This window comes from Microcebus murinus, chromosome 13, assembly GCF_040939455.1.
Source record: "Microcebus murinus isolate Inina chromosome 13, M.murinus_Inina_mat1.0, whole genome shotgun sequence".
Lineage (NCBI taxonomy): Eukaryota > Metazoa > Chordata > Mammalia > Primates > Cheirogaleidae > Microcebus > Microcebus murinus.
This window is the reverse complement of record NC_134116.1, coordinates 3,578,635-3,598,391: the sequence shown is the minus strand read 5'-3', so window position 1 is coordinate 3,598,391 and position 19,757 is coordinate 3,578,635. Positions and strand designations below refer to the sequence as shown.

Below are 19,757 nucleotides of genomic sequence, written 5' to 3'. Positions count from 1 at the left end.
GGGTGGGAGCCTGCGCTGCGACTCTCCGCAGGGCGTGGCCGCTTCGGACGCCCGGACCCGCGGGCGTGCTCACAGCCCGGCGCCCGCCCGCGGGCCGGCGCGCGGCAGCCTGCCATGGCCGCGGGGGCGCCCGGGCAGCGGCTGCGCGAGGAGGCGCGGTGCCCCGTGTGCCTGGACTTCCTGCGGTACCCGGTCAGCGTCGACTGCGGCCACAGCTTCTGCCTCGCCTGCGTCTCGGAGCTGTGCGCCAGGGCGGAGGGCGCGCGGGGCGGCGTCCACGCGTGCCCGCAGTGCCGGGCGCCCTTCCGGCCCGCGGGGTTCCGGCCCAACCGGCAGCTGGGCAGCCTGGTGGATAGCGTGCGGCGGCTGGGGCTGGGCGCGGGGCCCGCGGGGGCGCGCCGGTGCGCGCGGCACGGCGAGGACCTGAGCCGCTTCTGCGAGGACGACCAGGCGGCGCTGTGCTGGGTCTGCGACGCCTCGCTGGAGCACAGGAGCCACCGCACGGCGCCGCTGCAGGAGGCCGCCCGGGGCCACCAGGTGAGAGCCAGGCGCCACGCGCTCCGGTGGCAGGGCGCCCGGAGAGGCCCCGCTCCGGGTCTGGAAAGGCTGCGGTGACAGAGGAGCAAGCCGAGCCGGACATGTTAAGTGCCCTGCCCAGAGCCCACTGATACCACCAGGTCTCCTGAATGACTCCTGTCTCCGCCTGCCCTCCGCCTTCCCCACCCCGGCCTCCGGCTCACACTCAGGTCGGGCTCTTTGCCTCTGCTCCTGGTAACCTTCTTTGGGGCCCTGCTCCGAAGCCCGAAGGCATTCCTTATTGTAGGCTGTCCCCCTCTACCCTGAAGCCTTTCCTGGTCCTTTAGCTCGGGCTGTCTCATTTTTCCTGATACTATCTGGTTCTCACAGCTGGAGCCCTGCTGGGGAGGGCCGTGTGGCTCACTCGATTCTTGGTGACAATTGCACATCCTTATGGTAAACGTTATGTAATAATTCTCTTTTGTACAATGTTTTCCTTTTGCATCGTGTTTGTGTCTATGTGAATTAATATGGTCACCAAAACAGCCCTGAGGTCTGGGCGTTTGCGGAGAGCAGCACCGGCGTGGCCTGCCTTCTGACCGCCTTGGAAGCTGCCTGCAGGCATGTGTCCCCTGAGGTAGGGACAGAGGAGCACACAGCCCGCTGTGTGCTCGACACGTGTCTGGGGACCTTTGATTTGACCATCCGCAGTGAAGAGGTGTGCTGGAGTATTTGGCCCCCAAAGTGGCAACTGTGGAACGCTGTGCGCAGGATTCTTCCTACTGGTGCTCTTCACAAGTTCTTGCATGTTCTGAACACATTTAGGTTTCCAACATCGAGAACAGTTACTCGCACAAAGGATGTCAAAATCATGTTTAATCTGCTGACATATTTAACGAAAGGATTGTCACACTGTGGTACAGTGCAAATGCTAGCTTTCTTAAAATTATTTACTTATTTAGTTTGTTTGACTGTTTTAAGTTAAGATATGGGATAATTTCTCCTCAACTTCTCTCTGGGGCTATCTGGAAATCTTTCTTTTGATTTCTCTTCTTGATTTTGGTTGCCATCTACAAAATTCTGGTACTCTGTACTTTCTAGCTAGACTTTTACAGTATGTTCTTGCCCCACCCCCCTTTTTAAGAAAGTGCCATATGGACCATGGCTAGTGTAATGTTTCTAAAGACATTCTCTATATTTTCAGTAGTTCTTCAACTAAATGCCAAATAAATATCATCTCAACTCCTGAACCTGTCAATCTAGACTAGAAAGGGCCTTAAGTTTGTTTCTACAGCTCTTGTCCTAACCACTCATGATATCCAGCAAACTTAGCCAAATCATTGTTGTCACCAAACGTGGCACACTCTTTTTTCCATCTCCTTGCTTTTGGTCACAGTTTCTTTGGTCTGAGGGAGGTTTTCTCCATCTACAAGTGTCAAAGTGCTCTGTTCTTTGTAAACTCCAAAACAAATGTCAGTTTCCTCACCTTGTCAAATACCATCATGAGTTCTATTGTTATTTTATGCACAGCATTATACTATTCTTTTTAAATGATTGATGTGTAGCTAGGCATAACTTTGGGAACAGAATTTTTTTTAATTAAAAGCCTGTTTATGTGTGTATCCTTGTGGATATTCTCTATGAATAAAATACACATACCTACCTCTAGCAAGGGTCCTATTGTTGAAGGGAGATTTAGTTTTTGTTGTATTGTATTTTTACTCAGTGTAAGACTTACAACTTACTCTACTCTTTTCCCATTTAAAATATGTTAACCTACAAGGTCTCTTCTGGCCCAGTAATGGACTACTAATACTACTAATTATAAATCCCTTTCTTTTCATAAGTAATAAATAATTTTGAGTATTCAAAATATAGGGAGATACAAAAAATAGCATCACTCTTCAACCTAGCACCAATAGACAACGTTTCTTCTAATAACATTTTCATGTACCTCTACCTGGTTTTTATATATATGTGTTAGAAGTACATTTTTTTCTAAAATTGGTGTTAGGTTTTATAGGATATACCTGTTTATTTGACATTATCATTGTATCTCTTCTCAGTAAATATTCTGGAACACCTTATTTTAATTATTAATACATCCAGTTAATATATTTTTTCTCACCCCCCTATTTTTAACATCTTGGTTAAATACACTTATCATATTATAAGTAATGATGCAATGAGCAATTTTAGATAAGCCTTTGGTTGTATCTGGTATTAAAACACATTTATGTTATTGAGATCAAATAAGGAATGTTTTAGTTGATCTTATTTCCTTGCATATTTGGGTGACATTCGGTACTGAAGAGGGTATCTGTAACAGTTTGGCACATCTTCCCAAACAGGCAAAGCTCCAGATGGCTCTGGAACTTGTGAGAAAAGAACTAGAAGAGGCTTTGACTCAGGAGGCCAGTGTGAGGAAGCAGACTGTCATTTGGAAGGTACGAGAATATTGGGGCTTCAAGACGTCTGCCTGTCTGAAGGTGCAAATCTGGGTCATTAAGTCATTCTTCCACCATCCTCCATTCTCCAGTGCTTTTGCTTGTCTACACAGTTGCTCAAGAAACACATCTCAGTGTCTTCCTGCATCAGCCCATCCCCTCACATTATGTGGTTTGCTTTTGTCCTTTCTCCCGCTATTGACACTACCCAGTGCAAATTATAAATAAATAGCTTTACTAGCGTGATCACACTGTCAAACCCACTGCAGTGTCCCTATCACCTAGAACAGAGTCTCCTATTATATCACTACTAGTTTAAAAAACATTTGGTAGACAAATCAAATAATGAATATTTCACAACTTTATAACAGATGATTTGTAGCTGATAATGATGATCTTACATATAGGAAGATGCTGTGAACCTTCAGCCTCTTTTGGTCATCTGTACACATATTCTCTTTTCTCTGCCTCTCACCAGATCTTTCATTTCTCATATTCTTTCTATTTACCCACATACACACATATACAACCTGTGGTAATTTTGCCCCCCTTCTCCAACAGACATTTTGCATATCTGGAATTTTTATTTTTTAATTTTTTTGAGACAGTGTCTCACTGTGTTGCCCACGCTGGAGTGCAGTGGTGCAGTCACAGCTCACTGCAGCCTTGAACTCCTGGGCTCAAGTGATCCTCCTGAGTAGTTGGTATAACAGGCATGCACCACCACACACAGCTATTTTTTATTTATTTATTTATTTTGTAGGATGGGGTGTCACTTTGTTCACAGGCTGGTATTGAACTCCCAGCCTCAAGCAATACTCCCCCCTTGGCCTCTCAAAGTGTTGGGATTATGGGCATGGTCCCCTGTCCTGGAAATACTTTTTTATCGTCACAACTGGTGGTGGCAGGGGGTGTAGTGTGGGAGTGCCATCTGGAAGGCCAGGAATGCTGCTAAACACCCTGCAATGCACAGGAGAGTCCCCACTCCTCACAAGAATCAATTACCTGGTCAAAATGTCAATCGTATCAAGATCCAGATATAGTTTCAACTGTGTATAGAAACTATGTGTATAGTTCTATACATTTATACAGTGTATTAATTAATATGATGTATAGGCCATATTTTGTAAAATATTCCTGTTCTCTCTCCTTCTCCAAATAACCCTTTTTCTCTGATCATTCTTTATATTTTCTTAAGTCTTTCCTTTTTCTTGAAAATTTAGTCTTTATTCTCAGACATATCTCCATAAAGACCATCTTTGCTACACTTTTTCTGGGCTAAGTCCTACCCTTGCCTGTCACTCTGTATATTATAGGTAAAGTTAAATATTGATTGATAATTTTGTTGTTTCAAGCTAATAATCCAAGTCTATTGTTTTCAGTAGTGGCCTGATCGGACATTTATGAAATCAGAATCCCCATAACCAAGATTTGCATTCCTGCATTTTTAAACCCTGTACTGATTATTCTCAAGTAGAGATGATACTAAGATCCCTGTTCTAAGCCAGGGATATTTACCATCAAGAATGTGCCCATGTGCGCCAAATGCAGCAGGCATGGGTTTGATAAAAGTGAAGTCTGAATTCTACAAAAAAAATTATTTTGTACACCTGCGGGTGTAACTGCAGTCTCAGGAGGGGGTGCGAAAGGAAGATGGACTGTAAGCGGATCGCTCCCACCGCCCGTCTGGGGCCAGGATGCTGCCTCGCCCTCCCACGGGCTGAGTGGGTGGCCCCACTCCCCAACAGCACAGCTCCACCGTGGGGGCGAGTTGCTCAGACTTCCATGAGGTGGACCCTTTGGAAATCAAAATACGAAATGCAGAGCTGGCTGATATTAGAAAGAAGCTGGGACTGGGCGAATCTAGTGATACAGAAAGTGATAGAAGGAGGTAGAGATGGAAAACTGGAAGGAGTTGAGTCTTATGGGGGCATTAGAGTTTTGCCTTTTAGTCAAACCAAGAAGTTCCACTGTTTAAAAACAGGGCAGAGAATCCAAGGTGTGGATACTTTGGGAGGATGATCTGCCTCTCCTACTCAGTTTAAAGTTAGTGCCCTACGTGTTCAAGAGAATGAAATGTAGATATGCTAAGCCTGTGCAAAGTGTGTTCCTTAGGCTGTTCACAGATCGTAAGCGTGAGGTTTGGACAGAAGTCAGCACTGAGCGGCCTGAGGGTGACTCAGTTCTTTGTTGGCTTTCTAGGGAGCATCGGGCTTGTGGTGGGTTCACGTCGGTCACCATGGTGTGAAAGAGCCTTCGTTTTCTCTAATCTCTACGCCCCTTTTTATTCATAGCCACAAATCTGGGTCTCTCTAATATCTTCGTAATTTAATTGCCTCTAGTGTTTCTAGTGACTAATCTAATAGTAACAGGTGCCTTCCACTGTGGGACTCCTCCTCTATGCTAGTCCCTGTTCTCAGCAGTTTAATAGGTTTTTATAATAGTTGTAATCCACACACTCCTCTTTTCCCCACATTTTATGCATGGTCCTGAGACTGAATATGAAAGTGCCTTGCCCCGAAGCCTATGGCAAAAGGGGAACCCAAACCCAACAGTCTTTCTGGAAGTCTAGGTTTGAAAGCTCCGCCAGGCTGCGTCTCCCGTGAGTGCACTGTGTTTTCTGTGTGTTGTTAGAGTGCAGCCAATCAGTCCACAGAGCTGTGGAGCCAAGGGGACTCCAGACATTGCCTTCCGCGCCTGCAGCGTCCCACAGGCGAAGGCAGGAGGCCGAGACCCCGTGCCGCAAGTGCCAGTGACCAGATCCCCTGCGTCCCTCCAGGAGACGGTGGAAATGCAGAGGCGGCGCTTCCGGTCGGAGTTTGAGAAGCACCGCGGCTTTCTGGCCTGGAGGAGCAGCTGCAGCTGCGGGGGCTGGCGGAGGAGGAGCGGGCCGCCCTGCGGCGGCTGCGCGAGGGCAGGCGCCGGCTGAGCCCGCGCTGCAAGGCCCTGCGGCGGCGGGCGGAGGAGCTGGAGGACCGGTGCCGGCGCCCAGCCCTGGGTCCGCTGGAGGTGAGGCCGGCGGCAGAAGGGCAGGCGCGTGTGAGCCTGCGGGGACAGACACAGGGACGGTGGCTTTCAGAGACAGACACTTAGACCTTTGTGTTCTTTAGGAAAACGACATCCTGGAATTTACTCTGAAGGCATCTTAATCCTAAGTCCTGGCGTCAGAATCATAAGGGAGTCTAGAGAATTGTGTGATTTGCACCAAAGACAGAAAAAACTCAAAAATTAAAATTCATGTAATGACTTATGCACACTTAAGCAGCTAGGGGGAGGGCCCGCTCCACACGCTGGCTGAGAAGCGCTTCCTGCACCTCGCGGCCGGTCCGAGGCGACACTGCCGTGTCGGGCAGTCCCAGGGAAAGGCCTGGGCCGCCGGGGCAGGGCGGCGGCGAGGCGGGCCGCCAACCGCCCGGCGCGCAGCCTGGGCTCCCGCGCGGCGGCTCCGGGCTGCGGGCGGCGGAGCAGCAGAAAGACACGTCACAGGCGGGAGGGAGTGCTCGTTCTTAGTCCTCCATGAAGGCACGCGATCCCAGGTGCAGAGGGAGAGCCGCATTTGCTGGCGGGCGCGGCTGTCACGGCGGCGAACCGGCTGCGCCCGCCCCAGCCCGCGCCCGCCCCGCGGCCCCGCGGCCTCCCGCCTCTCGCGCTCGGTCTGGACACTGGCCCGGCCAGCCTGGAAACGGTCCGCCTAGCTATCCGTATAGTGTTTGCAGGGACGGTGACTGAACAGTGCCGGGCACACAGTAGGGATCATTAAATGGATGAATTTACAAAGCATTTAAATTCAGTTTTTCTCATTTTACCATCAAAATATCTATAGATAAGTAAAATTTGTTTTTATTGCATTTTGGCATTATTATCATCATTGCTATGCTCATTTCCTTGCAGGCAAACTAGGGGTCAGAAAAGAATTAATTTTCTAAGTACCAGACGGCAAATAAACACAAGAACTTTGACATTTTCAGCAATAAAAGTTATTGCCTTACCTTACCGTATTTCACATAAGTTATTTATATTTAGCATTTCTTAGCACCAAATAAATGTTAAAATAATTTTTAATACCAATCTTAGGGAGAATATATCCTTAAGTAATTTATATTTATTTTATGCTGCCATTTCCCTTTCCTCCCCAGTACCAGTAAGCTGCATTTTATCCCCAATGGCCAAGACCAAGGCCTGTCATGTCCATACAGGGTAAGAAGAATCATTCCCATACTTTTATGCCCTGTCAAAATTTATCAGACAGGTGACTGTTTTTTAGGAGGAGAGGGGGAAAGTTTCCTAGGGATATTATTTATTATTAAATGTATATTTATTTAGTAATGTACTTTGAGACAAAATGTTGCTAGCTATTAATGACTTCCTTTTTTTATCTACTTAGGTAACCTACTCATATGAGTAGTTCTGGTGCGTTGGTCCGAAGAATTAGGGAACTGGGGTTCTCTTATAATGACATCGAGGAAAATATTTTATGCCTATACCTAACATTGTTCCTTACATAGATTCTTCAAATATTTAGGACCTATTTTTATCCAAATTCCATCTGTATTAGGTGCAGAATGTAGCTCTGTTAAAACAGTCCAAGTGCCAGAATTACCAATTCAAAAAATAATTAAAATTGAATTAACTATAGGAATTAGCCTAAACTTTGTATAGTCTAATTCTTTTCTAATTATTATTATTATTATTTTTAGAAGTAAATATGTTCTATTTTTTATTTTGGGTTCACAAGACACAAGACACAAAATGCTCTAATCATAAAAAAGACTAATAAATTTGACCACATTAAAGTAATTCTATTCGGTCCTTTGTATTTCTATTGCTCACTGCAAGAATAACCAGACTCAGATCACCCATATTCTCCCTTGCTCTAATCCCCATAAAGCTATGTGTGTCCCCTATTCTAACCTATTTCCCACCCTCTATAAATCCTAAAGCCATACTCTGTGTTCTCTGGCATTTTAGTTGATCCTCAGAAACATTCCCTGTATCTTCCAATTCATTTCTAAAACTCCCTTTGCCTTCTTCCCTTGACGGAAACTGGGCTCTCCCTTCAGGACACTGCTTCTCCTGCCATCCTCTCAGCTCGTGGTTTTTTACCCTCTTAGAACCTTTGTACGATTGGGACTGGAAGTAGAGTAGCTACCTCCATTGCACGTTATTGATGTTTCCAGACTATTTGCTCTGCTTTTCTCTAATATCTTCAACTTTGAATCTTATGTCATCAGATTGCATCACTCTGCACTCGTTATCCCAAAGTCACCTTCATTTCTTGATGAATTTACCTCCTGAATTACTGAAACTTCTTCTAACACTTTCCTTGTCTAAATTCTTAAGGAATGCAATTTATGATTAAATGATTTATCTAATACACTAGTGTCTCGGTTTCTTAAGTTTTTCTCCACCAATTAGTTATTCCTCCATCATATCTCAGCTGCTCCAACCCCATCCTCATGCCTCAGAACTCATCATTACTAACAATTACAGCTCCTCCATGTTCTCAATTTTATGTGCCTCTCTGACCATCTCTTCCTCTTTTCTAATTATTACTGATTCTTTTATTTCAGAGTCTTGAAAAAATTAAATGACAGCTTGTTTTTGTCTTTAATGAAAAGAGATTTATCATCTCTGATAGGTGAATGTTGAATGAGTAATTATTTCTAGTAATTCCAAAAGAAATTTTCATGGTGCCCCCCCTCCCCCCACTCCCCCCCTCCCCGTCTAACTGCCAAAATCAGTTCAAAGGTCTAACTCACACCTGTTTGTGTTTCTCCTTCACTTTCAGGGTGTGAGAGGAGCCTTGGACAGGTATGCTTCCTTTCGGAATCAGTGCAGGGCTTGGGAGAGGTAGAGGATGGTGGATGCCCCTGCTGACAGCTGACGCTTCTGTGCCCATCGCAGGAGTAAGGCTGTCACGCGGCTGGAACCAGAGACCATCCCCCTGGAGCTGAAGACAGCATGCCGCATCCCCGGGATGAGGGACATGTTGAAGAAGTTCCAAGGTAGGTTGCGTCTGAGAGCGTGGGGAGCCAGGATGCCTGGGGTTTGGCTGTTATTGCAGCTCCTGCAGTGCAAGGCAGGCTGTAGGGACAAACAGAGCCCGGAGTCTTCGTGGCCACCATCAGCAGAGATTCTTTTGAGAGCGTGCTATGGGTCTATTATTAGATTGTAGCAACTGGCTTGTGGGGACTTTTCTGTCCTGCCCTCACGGAGCTTCACCTCCTCCCTGGTGCTGGAGCCACGGGAAAGGGGAAGCTACGTCAACCGGAAATGAAATAATTGAAAGAATCAGAATCCAGTTTTAAGGAAAGCGTTGAAGCAGAAAGGTGGGAATAGCCACCTGGAAACACAGACTCCAGAGAAATGGGGGTCAGTGCCCCAAAGTTAAAAGTTAAGGTCTTGCTTGCATAGGCAGAAAACAAAGAAATTTAGTAGGATTATAACATTTTCTATGCAAGACTCAGTGTCATTTAGAGAACGTTATGAGTTGCAACAATTTAATTAATTACAGCTTGTTTTAATTTCCTTTCCAATTTAAAAGAGAGTAGGTAACGTTTCACCTCGGACAATGTGATAGCCACGCCGTCTGTGTGAGAGGGGAAAGGAGAAGGTACTCTGCGGTGAGGGGGGAAGGGGCTTCCCCAGGCGCTTTGCTCTTCAGAGCGTTTTACAGTTTTACAGACCGTTGTCAGTGAGGAAGAAGCCTCATCTGTAATCGGAGAAGCGAAGGCCACAGCCGCCTGCACTGACTCAGGCCCCATGATCACGTTCCTCTGTGGCTCAAAATAATTTAGAGTTCCAACAGCTTAGAGTTTGAACTGCTCCTCGTCAGGGTCATGAAAGAGACGGGGCCGTCTTGCACGGTCGGGCCGGCACAGCGCCTCTGGCCACCAAGATGTGTGGGGTTTCTCCCGGGCCACAGCCAGGCAGGTCTCCACAGCTGCCGCAGCCGGGCCCTCTGACTCAGTTGGATTCCGACGCTGCGAGCCTGGGCTAGCGTCAGATCTCACAGACTGGGGGCCAGTCCCGCCAGCCCGCCCCACCCACAGGATGCCAGTCTCAGGCCCAGCTTATGGCCTGGCCTTCTGACCGACGACGAGCTGTAATTGGGGTCCAATAACTTTGCTCCGGCTGCTCACAGAGCTCAGGGGAGACACTTACCAAGGTACACGTGCCCATTCGCCATAAAGGGTGTTAGAGCGCGCGTGTGCACAGTCGGATGGGGAGGCTCGCAGGGCGAGGCGCGCGAGAAGGGGCGCAGAGCTTCCAAGGCTGGCCCTGGCCAGGCCGCCCTCCAGAACCTTCCTTCGGGTTTCTGTGGAGCACTGTGTAGGCACGACTGATTAAACCTTGGCCGTGGCGGGTCCGCTCAACCCTCAGCCCTCCTCCTCCCTAGCGCTGTGTGGGGGAGCCATGTGGGCCTGAAAGTTGCCACCCTCTAATCAGGGGGTGGGTTGCCCTGGCAACCAGCCCCCATAGAGAGCCTTTCTAGGCCCCGCCCCCAAGCAAGCAACCTCTGGCCACCTCGTTAGCATGCAAAAGACATTCTTATCTCCTGGGGGAGGCCACAGGTTTTAGGGACTGTATGTCAGAAGGCACTGTGTGCTCCGCAGTGTCACAGAGATGTGACTCGCGCTGCCCTGGAAGGCGTGCATGCTGCAGTGGCCACGCCGGTCCCGGTCCCTGCGGGTTCCACGGCCGTGCCAGACCGGCTGTGCCTTGGTGTAGGCGCCAGGGGAAAACCTGCCCTGGACCCTCTGAAAATCACTGACCAGAGGCATATTAATAGGGGAAAGGCTCACAAAGTTTCCTTCTAACCTGCGAAGCATGGAAGGATGGGGAGATCCCAGGAGCACGATTACTCAGTACCTCAGTGAGGTACAAAGGCTAGTATGACCTTTTTGGGGGGAGCATGGGAGATGGGGAAATGCGAATGAGATTTCACATTTAGTAAATGACTTTTAGGAAAATTCGATGGGCTTCGAGAACGTGCAATGGCCTGGAACAAAGTCTGTTGGGTCCACAGGGCAGACAGCGGATTGTGACTGAAGTCTATGTAAGTGTGTTGACAGACTTCAGTCTCTCTTCCTACAATATGAGTTAAATTAAGGAAAACACAGAGAAAGGACCAGTTGTGATTGTTTGCTTCTTTTTCAGGTCTAGACTTTAGGCAGATAAAGGAGTATTAGAGAAAAGCTTCTTCTAGGGTCTGCTGTTCTTCAAAGCCCTTTAATTTAAAATAATCAGCGTACCAGGGAGGCTTACTTGGGGGAAGAATTCCCCGATCTCCCTCAGTGGGAGGGTGCACTGTGCCCAGCAGAATGAGGATTGGGATACTGGTGAGCAATCTAAAGAACACTGAGTCACAGACACTCATATGTGTGGCTAGAACAATGGGCTTGTGTGTGTAGTTCATCTTTTATTAGCTGTGCTATGAGTAACGTCAGTTCCAGTAAATTTCCATGTTTATAAAATGATAAAACAATATATTATTTAGAGGACTAAATTAAACATATTTGAAAACACCCCTATCCCCCAAATTAATCTATATGAAAATATTGCAAAGTTATCATTTAATGAGAAGTTTGGTATAATTTATTGGCTACCAATTGATGAGTTGCTTGAATTCGTAAATCAATAAAGCCAAATATATTGAGTCAATCATTTGAATGTAGGAATAACTAGTGTAATAAATTAGTTTATTCAATCTTATGTTCTTTAAAACAGTATATATTCAGTATTTTTTAAATTTCATTTTCAAATCTAATTTATGGCAAGTAATGAAAGCAGATAGTAGCTTCACTACTTACAGGGAAAGAGTTTTGTCCCATAATGAGAAAACCGATCTCTACCGTAAAATTCAGCATCTCTCCTCTTGGGCAGATGAATATGTACCAACTGCAGGACTTTGTGAAAATCATCATGGCACTCTCAGACTCAGTGACCTCATAGTCCCATTTCTGTTTCTTGAATGAAATAATTAATAAATCAATTCAACCATTATTTCCATTTTATCACAGCCACTCTTGTAGGCCTTGTAAAATATCATTGAACAACAACAACAAAAAGTTATGCTACAAATTTATCGTTTCACATTGCATGTATTTACCTAAATTAACCAAAATACACAGAATGTGAGAAGATGATGCAGAACATTGACGACAGGAGGAGGAGGGTGACTAGAAGCTCCCACGTGGAGTGCGGAGACCAGGAAAGGCCTCGCCCCGAGGAGCAGCCCGCCCCCGCCTGCGGGAGCAGAGCCTCCGGGCAGCAGCCGCGCGGGCGAGGCCTTCGGGGGGACGCGGCCGCCTTCCGGGCCGGCCGGGCGGCGCGAGGGCCCCAGCAGAGGGGGTTCTGGAGAGTGGGAGAGGACACGGGAGGCCAGAAAGGCAGGCCACTGTGGGCGTGGCACCTTACCTCTGAGTGAACCGGGAAATCGTTGGAAGGGAACCTAGAAAAGCGGCTTGCCTACGCTAGTCTGCGAGGCTCGCTCCCTGCGCTTCGTCGTGAGTGAACTGCGCGGGGGAGACCGGAGAGGAGACGCAGTCTCCCGGGGCCTTTCCGGTAGGTCCGTGAGGATTGCCTGTGGACCGAACAGGTGTCTGCACTAGAGGCGCTGAGAAATGGACAGCTTCTTGGTATGTTCTGAAGGCAAAGCTGTAAGACTTGCTGTTGAATTACCTATGACATGTCAGGGAGAGAGAAAAGCCACGAACGATGCCAGGGGTGTGATCTCAAGAGTTAGGAAAATGAGATTTCCATTTGCATTGATGAGGAAAGCTGCGAGGAATACAGAGGGAGGGTTGGGTTCTGGACATGTGGGTGTTGTGGTGAAGGCTAAATATGCTGATGTTGATGTCAGGAGGGCAGATGAATTTCCAAGTGTGGAGTTTCGGGAGAAAGGTCTGTGCGTTTGGAACCCGTCCGCATGTGAATGGAATTTCATTAAAGCGAGAGCCAGCCAAGCCCAGAACACACGGTGAGTGCGCTGAGGCGGGGGTCCCAGTCTGGAGGCCGTAGCGTTCTCCAGTGGTGCCGGAGGAGGAGAGGACCGCGAGGGGCGAGAAGGGGCAGCACTAGAGAGCGCAGGACCCGCGCATGGCTGCTGTCTGGGGAGAAGGTGGCTTTGCAGGACAGGTGGACTCTCAGGTCCTGAGTGCTGCAGCGAAATCATTTGAGATGAGCTCTGACAAATGCCTGTCCATCACCGTGGAGGGCCCTGGGAAGACGAACGTGGGCAGTGCGGTTCCAGCGTGATCTTATCAGGACGAGCAGTGGGGTTTAAGAGAGAGAGGGTAGGGAGGCATGGGAGATAGGACTCCTCAAAAGCCATTTCACAGATCTCTTTCGCTACAAAGAAGCAGAGAGATGTGCTGGCGCGGGAATGACGTGTAAAGACACACATCTGTTAAATACACAATTCCATGGCGCCCCACCTCTCAGTCCTGTCATCACTCCCTGCGGAGTTTGGGGAAATCCCATAAACTCTTTGCCTCTGGACGCCCCGGCAGAAGGTGGAGGGGTGCCGCCGGCCGCGGTGACTGCGCGCACTTAGGGCGACGGCGCGGTGCCTGGTGCGGGGCCGCGCCGGCCCGAGGGTGGAGGGGTGCCGCCGGCCGCGGTGACTGCGCGCACTTAGGGCGACGGCGCGGTGCCTGGTGCGGGGCCACGCCGGCCCGAGGGTGGAGGGGTGCCGCCGGCCGCGGTGACTGCGCGCACTTAGGGCGACGGCGCGGTGCCTGGTGTGGGGCCACGCCGGCCCGAGGGTGGAGGGGTGCCGCCGGCCGCGGTGACTGCGCGCACTTAGGGCGACGGCGCGGTGCCTGGTGCGCGGCCACGCCGGCCCGAGGGTGGAGGGGTGCCGCCGGCCGCGGTGACTGCGCGCACTTAGGGCGACGGCGCGGTGCCTGGTGCGCGGCCACGCCGCTGCGCGTGATGGGAGTCCGCTAGGCGGGGTAGAAGGGCGGCGTTGGCCGTAGCAGGAGTGGTAGTGTTTGTTACGGCATTTAAAAAGCTACATTAACGGACTCACTGCTTCTGATGCTTGCAAGGAAACACGCTTAATGTTTTACACCCTCCCTTCTTCCCTGAGGCTGCGCATCTGGACGCACATGTTCATTGCGCATGCGGGGCAGAGGTCACGCCGGTGTCCCTCAGACTTGCACAGTATCGGCGTTAGTTTTCTATCGTTATGTTACGAATTACCGCAAACGTAATGGCTGAAATCATGCCCTTGTTAGCTCGCGGTTCTGAAGATCCGACGCCCAGGTGGGGCTCCCCCAAAGCCAAGGTCAGGCTTCTCCGAAGGGCCTGGGCAAGAATCCAGGCCCACTCAGGGTCTCGGCAGGATGCAGCTCCTGCGGACTGAGGTCCCTGCTGTCTTGCTGGTGACAGCTGAGGCCACTCTCAGCCCTGGATGTCACGCGCCTTTCTGCTCACATGACTTTCCGTCTTCAAAGCCAGCAGCGACGTACCACACCCCAATCTCACGACTTCTCCTTCCGCCACCAACCAAATAGCCAGAGAAACCTTTCTGATTCCCGAGGGCTCCTGCCATCAGATCCGGCCCACCCATGTAGTCTTCTCTTGTCATATGATGGGACATAGTCATGAGGCTAGTGCCAGAGTGTGCAGGTCATAGGATCCGTTTTAGAATTCTGCTCCCCACGGTCACATAACCTTGAAAGTAGTGGATTTCATATCAGTGAAATTTTCCCATAGAGGTTAAGGAAAAAAATCGCTAAGGGGATTATAAACTTTATGTTACATGCAGAAGAGCCACCTAAGTGCACCAGAAGCTTTGGAGATAAGCCGGGCACTGTGTTGCACTCCTGTAGTCCCAGCTACTGGGGGGGGGGCTGAGGCAAGGGGAATCCCTGAGTCCAGGAGTTTGAGGCTATAATGTGCCATGATCGTGCCTGCAAAGAGTAACTTCACACCAGTCTGGACAACATAGCAAGACCCCACCTCTTTAAAAAAATTGGTCTGGATGTAGATGAAAGGAATCTCAGTGACTGAGCTTTGGCTTGTCATCACCAGTGGTTGTGCTTTTATTGGGGAGATTAATGAGTCTGGATTATGCAGAGGTGACAGTGGAATGCACGAGGAAGTAATTAATGGTGAATAAGCTCAGTGACCTGCAGGGAGAAATGCAGCTCTGGGCCTGGCAGAGAGAGAACACCAGTGTACTGTTCTCCTCACTGGCTCCCCCAGACGCTCCCATCTTTTCCATCCTCTCACGTGTTCCACAAAATTCTTTCCACAGTCGATGTCCAGCTGGACCCTGCCAGGGCGCATCCCGTCCTCCTCTTGACTGCCGACCTGCGCAGCGTGCAGGAAGGGGAGCTCTGGAGGGGTGTCCCCCACAACCCCGAGCGGTTTGACACGTGGCCCTGCGTCCTGGGCCTGCAGAGCTTCTCGTGGGGAGGCACTACTGGGAGGTGGCTGTGGGAGAAGGAGCGGGGTGGGGTCTGGGTGTCTGTCAAGACTCGCTGCCGAGGAAGGGGGAAGCCGCGCCGTCCCCCGAGAACGGGGTCTGGGCCCTGTGGCTGCTGGAGGGCAGCGAGTACCTGGTCCTCGCCTCCCCGCCCGTGCCTCCTCTCCGGCTGGAGCCGCCTCGCTGCCGCGTCGGGGTTTTCTTGGACTATGAAGCCGGGGAAATCTCATTTTACAATGTCACGAGTGGCTCTTACATCTACACATTCAACCCGCTGTTTTCTGGTTTTCTCCGGCCTTATTTTTTCATCTGTGACATGAATCCTCTGATCTTGCCACCTGTGACAGAAGCAGCGTCAGGAAATTGGGCATCCTCCAGTCATCCGGACGCTGCTCCTCCTGTTGGAGATGACCATCCCTGAAATTCTGCCCCGAGGCACAGGCCTGGCCCGGCAGAGGTTCCTGGAGCGGAGGGAAGGCCATGAGCACCGGTACCAGCAGCTGCCCTGCGGGGCTGTCCCGGCACGGAGAGAAGCTGGGGCAGTTGCGGTGGAGGGCTGAGCGGCTGCGTTTCAGGAAGGGCCCATCTCGTCTGTCTGCAGGTGACCCCACATGCTTTCTTGATGGCTCTTCCTTCAAATCAGCGACCTCGTATGACACACAGGTTTCTGTGCCTTCATCACGCTTTCTCATGCCTCCCGATAGCCGTTTTCACCCCTGATCTTCCGTGTGTTAAGTATCAGAAATGGCGGTTCTTACCTGGGCTCAGAATGGGCTGATGTCACTCCAGCGTCAGGCCCACAGTTCTGTTTCTCCTTTTCCTTATTTTCCTTCTCTTCTCAGTTTCTCCCTCCTCTGTCTCTGTCTCTGTTTCTGTTTGTCTCTATCTTTCTTGTTGTGATTTTTACTTCTTATTATTTAACCTGTCCTTTCCTTCTAAACTAAAATATTGGGAGCCATTCCTTTACACGTTCATCATTGCTGTGACTATTTACTTTCTAAATTCTCTTTATTCTGGGAAGACTTTTTGAGGATTAGGAAATTTATTCCTCTGAATCTAATATCAGGGATTTCTAGTCTTTTTCATTTATCTTTGGCTACGTTATTTTTATTGCAGGGATATCTCAGAATTTTGATTTAACTAGTCCTTTGACCTGGATAGTTATTAGTTTAAGACCTCAAACACATAAAACCTGTCTCTCTCTCAGTCTCGGCTGCTTTTCCCAGTCCCTGTGTGTGGAACAGTGGCACTGGCCATGGTAAATATTTAAGGGTGTAATTGATATTGTTGGTTTAAATTCAACTTTTCTATTTAAATGCAATATAAATGTGATGATGAGGAGGATGAAATCATAATAATATTTAACTTATTTCTAAAGTGTATTCTGTACCTTTCTTGCCAAAATTCTTAAAAACCATTGAAGGCTAACTTTTCTGCCGTCATTTCTGTATCTGTATCTAATAAATAATTGCAAAACAAATGTTAAAATGCTTCAATGCCAAATGCTTCAATGATAGCCAAATACGAATTAATGGCAAATTGCTTGACATTATCCTGATAATGATCTGCCGGTGTTTTAATCCTCTTCTTTAACTTCTGACTGACATCTTTTGGGTACCTTCCAATCATATTATTAAGGTAGCTTTCTTTGAAGATTTTCCAGTTGTCTGATCATAAGCAAACACTTGCCCTCTCTGTCGGTCACTTTCAATCAGAGGCGATAACACACCCTTTCAACCCTCAGGTGCTATTTTACCGAGCGCACGTGCCCCGGGCCTCTCTGATGCCTGCTCTGGGCGGGCACAGGGGCTTCAGCTCAGCAGTGGAGCCCCTTCCCCAAGGGGATCCAGAGGGACTGAGTCCCTGGTTTGGGATCCCTCATTCCATGGGGTCCAGCCGTTCCCTGGGACAAGGAAGCTGGGTGGGAAGGAGAGTCCTACCCGGGCCTTTTACTTTCTTCCTAGGATGAGAAGAGAGTCCCAGGGATACCCCATCCCTACCGTGTAACCGACATTCCGATCTCCACCATCTTCCTTCCATCTTGTCATCTCACTGTGGTTTTATTGCGCTTTATGTCAATCATTAAACTGACGTCTGCCTTCATCCCTCACATTGTAAGCTTCATAAAGCTCTGTGCGTCTCCTGCGATGACCCCCTCTCCTTCCTTTCCAATCCCCACTACTCCCTCTGGAATTCTGCTTCATTACCTGCAAACTACTCTGAATCCATACTATTTCCTGACCTTCCCCATCCTTTCCTTTCTCCTGAATGCTAGTCTTTTATATTCAACTGTCCTCTTGAAATCAAAAGAGACGCTGAACCCCATGTGCCCATAACTTAGCCCTGATTTTCTCCCCAAGTCCCGCCTCAACAAGAGCCGCTGAATCGCAGGCCTCTCCGTCTCCGTGGGTGGCAGCGGCTCGCTAGCCAGCGCTCGGGCCGTCGTCGGCCGACTCCTTTCTGGACTTCACAGCTCGCACAGCAAACCCGCTGGGCCTCCTCCCGACGTTTCCAGGGTCGGCCAGCCCTGACCACGCTGCTGCCAGGACCACGGTCTGAACCTCCGTCCTCCCGCTGGACAGGACACTCACTTCCTGACGGTGGTCCGGGCCCGGCTCCAGCCCTCCCGCGTCCCTCCCGGCGCAGCGCCCGGTGACCCTTTGGCGCCCAGGACAGTGACACCTCAGCGACCTCCTGCTCAACTTACAGTCGGAATCTGCACAGTGAGCCCTCAGACCCCGGAGGCCTGAACCTCGGTCCTTTCTCTGCTCCTCTCCTCCTCTGACTTCCCTGTTCCTTCTGCGTCCGCCGCCCTGGCCTCTGGGCAGGCGCCTCCAGCAGAGGCTTCCCCGCCCGCCGCTTCTGCTGGAAATGGCCTCGGCCCTGGTGCCCTGGCCGCCTTCCCGCTCCTCCCTGTGTCTGCTGCAGCCCAGCTCCGGGCGGCAGCACGCAGCCCGGCCGGGCCAGAGCACCTCGCCCGCCCCCTGGGGAGAGGAGGCCGTCTTCTCACGAGGCGCGGGCCGACTTCTGATGGGTTGTGGTGTCCACGTGTCTGTGAGGGCTGCTTTTATTTATTCAGTTTTTCCTTTTAATGGTGGAATGTAAACCACATGAGGAGAGGGATTGTTGTCGATTGACAGTGGCGTGTTCATCGACGCATCCCAAGCACCAAAGCGAGGGTTTGTGTGTGGTTATCGCTCAATGCATATTTGTTGAATGAACAGATGACTATTTGGAGAACAGAATTAAATGATGGACCCGAAAGTGTTTTGTGACATTAATATACTGTAGTGATAAAATAGTAGTAATTTTATTATAATTATTTATAACTAGACAACTACTGGCCAGTAAAGTTTAATGCCAAGTGCTGAGTGAGTAAAATTGATTTGGGGGTACAGAGGAAATTGGAACAGCATTTCCAATTTCTGCGCTTGGTTTGCGCAGGTGATGGTTTCTATGGGCGTGGTGACTTGCCGTGTCCAGGCGCCGTCCCGTTGAGTGCCTGGTTTTGATTCCCTATGGCATCACGGTGACGCCTTTGAATCATGCCTTGTCTCAGACTCACGCCGCAAGTCATGTCTCCATGTTGTACTCACTAGGAATGTGGGGAACTTTATACATCAACTTACATGGACTGAATCCTTCTTTTCAAAAAAATTGACTTTCTCACTCTGCAGCCAGGCTGGAGTGCATGATCAGAACTCACTGCACCTTCGAACTACTGGGCTCAAGGGATCCTCCCACTTCAGCCTCCCGAGTGGCTGGGGTCACGGGTGTGCACCGCACACCTGGCGGACTTCGCGTGTTTCACGTGCCTCTGTTCACCCGAACTGTCCAGTTGAGCTGCTCCCTCTACAAGTGGATGTCCGGGGGCTTCTGTTCTCCCCGTCACTTCCCCATTACTGTGCGTCTCTCCGTTATTGGACACTGGAATTTTTTCTAGCTCAGATAATCGTGTTTTTCTTTCCTTACGTAGCCTTAAGCACTGCTCTGATAACTACTAATGAAATTCTTTTCTTCCCTCTAAGGCATATTTTAAAAATCAGCCCCCGTAATTAAATTCTATATTTTTCTAAGCCATAACCTCCAGAACTGTCTGTCTGGATCTGTGTCTATATATCCTGAAGACTGGATGATTTTTTCAATAACCAGTTTGATCGTTCCTTTGCTCCCACACCCCTACCCCTGATCAGGTGACTGTTTTATCAACTGAAGTAAATAAGTAAACTCATTTTTTTTCTAGCATGTTGGGAAGGCCCCAAAGGAGGAGAACTGGGAGGGGTGGCATGTGGAGTTGGTCCTGAGTGGGAAGTAAACAGCCTCATTAGCCAGCAAAGGACTGGAACGAATTTAGA

At 49.5% G+C, this 19,757-nt stretch overlaps 1 protein-coding gene across 1 annotated transcript; it reads left to right on the top strand.

Moving 5' to 3' along the window:
- Nucleotides 1-77: 77 nt before the first annotated feature.
- On the top strand, nucleotides 78-19,485 carry LOC105870501 (E3 ubiquitin-protein ligase TRIM58). The gene is given in 9 exon segments (XM_076009268.1): nucleotides 78-537; nucleotides 2,868-2,963; nucleotides 5,743-5,806; nucleotides 5,809-5,972; nucleotides 8,752-8,774; nucleotides 8,868-8,968; nucleotides 12,829-12,945; nucleotides 15,232-15,384; nucleotides 15,387-19,485. Coding segments are annotated over 9 exon segments (1,578 nt in total). The 5' UTR covers nucleotides 78-114; the 3' UTR covers nucleotides 15,824-19,485.
- The last annotated feature ends 272 nt before the right edge of the window (nucleotides 19,486-19,757 follow it).